The sequence below is a fragment of the Plasmodium reichenowi genome (genome assembly GCF_001601855.1).
Source record: "Plasmodium reichenowi strain SY57 chromosome Unknown, whole genome shotgun sequence".
NCBI lineage: Eukaryota > Apicomplexa > Aconoidasida > Haemosporida > Plasmodiidae > Plasmodium > Plasmodium reichenowi.
This window is the reverse complement of record NW_017962406.1, coordinates 1-595: the sequence shown is the minus strand read 5'-3', so window position 1 is coordinate 595 and position 595 is coordinate 1. Positions and strand designations below refer to the sequence as shown.

Sequence of the window (595 nt, the reverse complement as noted above, 5' to 3'; positions counted from 1 at the left end):
CATTATCTTCTAAAGGATTTTCTGGAGTTATTTCTGTTTTTGTATCAGAAATTATAATAATACCTGAAAAATTTGCCAACTTTATAACATGTTTAAATAAATTTTTTATATCTTCTTTATTAGCACAAATTTCTAGATTTTCTACTGATTTATTTTTTTTCTCTATTGTGTTCAATGAATCTAATAAAAATTTCACATCTTCAGTATTTCTAATGTACTGTTTTTTAACTGTAATATAATTATAAGAATCTTCTATTATATTTCGTTGTTCTGAACATTTTATATATAATTTAAATATTTTTTCTTTTATATAATCAATTAATCGATGCATTTCTTGTTCTTTAATATTATTAAAATACTTTTTTAAATCATCAACTTTTTTATTAAGTTTATCATATTCAATTTGTGCTACTTCTTTAATTGCTTTTACTTCATTATAATCTAAATTATCATTTATAATTTCACTCATTTTAGTATTAATAATATTATATGATTCATTAAATCCATTATATATTTCATTCAATATATTTTGATATTTTTCAAAATTTTCATTTATATTATAATCATTTATATATTGATTATAAAACATAGATCT

At 17.6% G+C, this 595-nt stretch overlaps 1 protein-coding gene across 1 annotated transcript; it reads right to left on the bottom strand.

The window, feature by feature from the left end:
- PRSY57_0020100E (reticulocyte binding protein 2b) lies at nt 1-595 on the bottom strand (the record flags this gene model as incomplete). Its single annotated transcript, XM_020114275.1, has 1 exon — nt 1-595. A coding segment is annotated over one exon (595 nt), but the record flags the coding sequence as incomplete, so codon positions are not given.